This window comes from Eimeria tenella, genomic scaffold (genome assembly GCF_000499545.2).
Source record: "Eimeria tenella Houghton genomic scaffold, Eth_scaff855, whole genome shotgun sequence".
Taxonomy (NCBI): Eukaryota; Apicomplexa; class Conoidasida; order Eucoccidiorida; family Eimeriidae; genus Eimeria; species Eimeria tenella.
In genome coordinates this window covers 1-4,428 of record NW_013545969.1, presented here as the reverse complement: position 1 = coordinate 4,428, position 4,428 = coordinate 1, and the positions used below count along the sequence as shown (strand labels likewise).

Genomic DNA, 4,428 nt, shown 5'->3' with positions numbered 1-4,428 from the left:
AGGGTTTTCTGTCTTTAGTTGAGGCGACGCCGCTCTCTGCGAAAGCAGCCATCATGACCGCAGTAAACCCTAAACCCTAAACCCTAAACCCTAAACCCTAAACCCTAAAACAAAACCCCGAAGAACGGAGAGACCTGGAAGGGAACAGGCTGGTCTCGCGCACGTAACACGCTTCAGGGTTTTGTCCGATGCCCAGCCACCTAAACCCCAAACCCTAAACCCTAAACCCTAAACCCTAATTTTTTCTTGTTTGAAGGAGGAGCTCCACATGGCACAGGGCGCTGGATTGCTGCCCCCTAAACCACCGCCGCCGCCGCCTCGCACTTGGCAGTCAATGGACCCCGTCGAGTAAACCCTAAACCCTAAACCCTAATCCCTAAACCCTAGAGCTAATTTGCCGGAGAGTCAGGAGCAAACCCCCATCTTTTCCTTTAGGGTTCTGGAGACCAACAGACAGGATTGGATGCGCTGTTGCATCGCGCCATACTGAGCGCCAGCGAGAATTTAGGGTTTAGGGTTTAGGGTTTGTAATGCGCAGCATGGAAGCCTGGGAATCCTCCCAGCGACGTGTCACTCGGATTCGCTATCTGCCTAAACCCTCGGGGGTTTTCTTCCAAGGCCGCAAGTTTGCTGCTGCTCTCGCGCTGCACCTGCACCAGGTACTGCAGCAGCAGCAGCAGCAGCAGCACAAGACAGCAGCACAAGCAGCAGCAGTAGCAGCAGGCGTTGCTGACTCTGCAGCTGCGCCAGGCATGATTCTATACCCAGCAGTCTGCTTGTTGGAGCCTTGCTTTTTGGATATAGGGTTTAGGGTTTAGCGTTTAGTGTTTAGGGTTTAGGGTTTAGGGTTTACGAGTGTTTCTGCAGGCTGCCCCTGTGGCTTCTGCTCCTTCTCTAGCAGCTATTGCTGCAGCAGCAGCAAACAGGCGAACGCTCCGCGGGTCATTTGGCCACGAGACGATCAATGCGGTAGCCCAGCGGTGAGGGTTTAGGGTTTAGGGTTTAGGGTTTAGGGTTTAGGGTTTACTATTCGCTAGGGCATGTATATTGGGACCTGCCGTGTAGGTGCTGGCTTTTCTTGGCATGCATTTAAGCTTTAGCAATGATAACAAGCGTGTAGGGTTTACTCTTCAGGGTTTAGGGTTTAGGGTTCAGGGTTTAGAGTTTAGGGTTTAGGGTTTAGGGTTTATGTGCAGGTTGCTGGCTTTGGACGCTCACACACTGACTCCGTGGCTCCCATCTTTTGTGCTGCTGCTGCACCAGCGGTTCGCGTTGCAGCAGCAGCTAGCTAAGCACTTGGCTGCTGCAGCAGAGCCGCTGCTGCAGCAGCAGCAGCTGCAGGAGCAGCAGCAGCAGCAAGAGCAGCAGCAAGCATCAGCAATGGAGCAGCTGGTGCAGCAGACGCTGCGGGATGCAAGCCCGAGCCTCCTGGTACACTGTTGCTGCTGCCGCTGCTGCTGCTGCTGCTGCTGGGATAGAGGCAACTGCCGCTGCTGTTGCTGTTCTTGAAGTTGAGCCTAAGGGCCTAGGGTTTAGGGTTTAGGGTTTAGGGTTTAGGGTCCGGTGTGGTTTGCTGCAGAATTGGGCGCATCCCGCTTTGCTGGCCCCTCGTCTGCTGCTGCGGATTAGTGGAGGACTTTTTGCTGCTACGGAATATGAGAGTATGCTGCTGCTGCTGCTTCTGCTGCTGCAGCTGCTGCTGTTACGGTGATGCTGCAGGGCCCAATCTGAGATCGGCTGCTGCTGCTGCTGCTGCTGCTGCTGCTGCATTGTGCTGCTGCAGTGCCACTGTCTTTGGCCCGTCGCCTCTTTAGCAGGATTGCTGCGGCCCTCAAGAGCGCAGCAGCTTTACAGAGCCACAGCAGCAGCAGCAACAGCAGCGACAGCAGCAACAGCGGGAGCAGCAGCAGCAGCAGGTGCAAAATGCTGCTGCCTCTTCGAGATGTGGCATTTTTTTGCTCAGCGCTGAAGCAGGTGACTTGCCTTACTCAATCTGTTGCTGCTGGTGTTGCTGCTGCTGTTGCTGCTGCTGTTTGTGCCGCACTTTCCACTTCGGCAGCCACTATCGTTGCTTTTCTTTCTGCAGTTTCTGCTGCTGCTGCTGCTGCTGTATGCAGAGTGGACTACGGGAAAGCGACACCGTTCGGTTGCTGCTGCTGCAGCTGCAGCAGGACTTGCTGCGTGCTGATGGCACAGAAGCAGCAGCACCAGCAGCAGCAGCACAAGCTGAGCCAGAGGCCCCCACCGGGTCGACAGCTACAGAAGCAGCAGCAGAAGCACCAGAAGAAGCACCAGCAGCAACAATGGATGCGCCGCCAGCTGCTGCCGAAGCAGCTGCAGCAACTGACACGGCTGCAGCAGCAGCAAAAACAGCAGAAGAAGCCGAGCAGTTCCTCGCTGCTGCTGAGGGCAGCGCAGCAGATCTGTGTGCAGTTCTTGATGCTGCTGCATTTAGCTGCAGGACACCAGCAGCAGCAGCAGCAGCAGCAGCCGATGCAGCGGATGCAGCGGATGCAGCGGATGCTGCAGCAGCACAGCAGTTGGCTGCTGCTGCAGCAAAAGAATTCGCTGCTTTATTTGAACTGGCTTGGCGGTTGCTGCTGCCGCTAGCTCCTCGTCTCTCTCCACCTTGCGGGTAGCGCTCTAAACCCTAAACCCTAAACCCTAAACCCTAGCCCCCCTGAGGCTGAGCTGCAACGCCTAGCGAGCAAAGGGCAGTCGCTGCTGCTGCTGCTGCTGCCAATGCAGCGGCTTGTGCTGCTGCTCTTTTTTGCCTTGCTCCCAACGTTGTTGCTGCTGCTGTTCTTGCTGCTGCTCTTGCTGCGGCTGCTCAGGTTGCTGCTGTTCAATGCTATGGCTGCTGGGGGCCCCCCAGCCATTTTAAGCAGCGGGGATTACTTGTGAGGCTACACCCTAAACCCCAGTTCGCGTTTTGCTTGCAGTTCTGGGGTTTAGGGTTTGGGTCCAACTGCTAGGGTTTAGGGTTTGGGGCCACGGTTCCAGATTTCAAAGTTTGCGGCCAAAGTTCAAGAGTTTAGGGTTTGGGGCCAAGGTTCTAGGGTTTAGGGTTTGGGGCCAAAAAAGACAGGGTTTAGGGTTTGGGGACAGAAAAGACAGGGCTTAGGGTTTGGGACCAGGGTTTTAGGGTTTGAGGCGAAGGTTTTAGGGTTTAGCGTTTGGGTCGAAGGTTCTAGGGTTTAGGGTTTGGGGCTGCGGCTGCTGCAGGGCGGTTTTGAAGGACTTCTTGTCTCGCCACCCGGACTTGGACCCAGAAGCCCTAGGCTCCCTGTCTCTCTAAAAGCCAGCTAGCCAGCTAGCTAGCTAGCTGGAGCTATCCAGCTAGCTACCCAGCGAGCCATCCAGCTAGCTAGCCAACTAGCTAGCCAGCCAGCTAGCCAGCTAGCTAGCTAGCTAGCTAGCTGGCCAGATAGCCGCTAGGTTGCCTATGTGGCCCTCTCGCCAGTCCATCGGCTAGCTAGCTGGCTGGCTAGCTGGCTGGCTAGCTGGCTAGCTAGCTAGCTAGCTGTCAGGCTGCCGAAGTGGCTCTCTTGCTGGCTGATCAGCTACCAAGCTGGCTAACTAGCTGGCTAGCCAGCTGGCTAGCTAGCTGGCTTTCTAGCTAGCGAGGTCTACAGCTAACTGGCCCCCTAGCTAGCTAAATCGCTAGCTAGCTGACCCGCTAGCTAGCTATAGAACTTCTGCACATGCACTTCATCACTGTCTTAATTGTATCAGCAAGCCCAGCAGCTACTGGCTAGCTGGGCAGCTAGCTAGCTAGCTAGCTAACTAACTAGCTAGCTAAGCAGCTAGCTAGCCAGCTAGCTAGCTAGCTAGACAGCCAGCTAGCTAGCTAGCTAGCTGCCGCACTAGCCACTTCAGCTAGCCATGGAATCAGCCAGCAGCAGCAGCCCCAACTTTCTAAAGGGGGCCCCTGTGCGCAGTTGCTTCCCAGGGGCCCCCGGGGGCCCCTGAGGGTTTAGCAGGGGCCCCCAAGGGTTCGGGGCCCCCAAGGGTTTGCCAGGGGTCCCGAAGGGCTTAAAAGGGGCCCCTGAGGGTTTAGCGGGGGCACTAGATGGCCAAGAAGGGGCCCCTAAGGGTTTAGAGGGGCCCCCTGAGGGTTTAGCGGGGGCCCCTGAGGGTTTAGGAGGGGCCCCTGAGGGTTTAGGAGGGGCCCCTGAGGGTTTAGGAGGGGCCCCTGGGGCCCCCTGAGGAGAGCTTTAGGGTCTAGGGCCCAAATGTAAACCCCCCCGTCTGAGTCGCCTGAAGCCACTATCCAGTCCCTGCTGCTGCTGCTGCTGCTGCTGCCGCAGCAGATTTGCTGCAGGTCCATTACAGCTGATGGGTGGGCAGTCCAGACGTCCAGGCAGCCGCTGCTGCTGCTGCTGCTGCTGCTGAATCTGCTGCTGCTGCTGCAGTCGTACGCCTTCA

The 4,428-nt window shown here is 56.8% G+C and overlaps 1 protein-coding gene across 1 annotated transcript; it reads left to right on the top strand.

Moving 5' to 3' along the window:
- Positions 1 to 539: 539 nt before the first annotated feature.
- On the top strand, positions 540 to 3,298 carry ETH_00022100 (uncharacterized protein; the record flags this gene model as incomplete). The annotated part of the gene is made up of 8 exons (XM_013380746.1): positions 540 to 659; positions 868 to 980; positions 1,197 to 1,431; positions 1,580 to 1,661; positions 1,784 to 1,974; positions 2,118 to 2,593; positions 2,835 to 2,900; positions 3,226 to 3,298. 8 exons carry the CDS (start codon positions 540 to 542, stop codon positions 3,296 to 3,298), a joined length of 1,356 nt encoding a protein of 451 aa, XP_013236200.1.
- Positions 3,299 to 4,428: the final 1,130 nt, after the last annotated feature.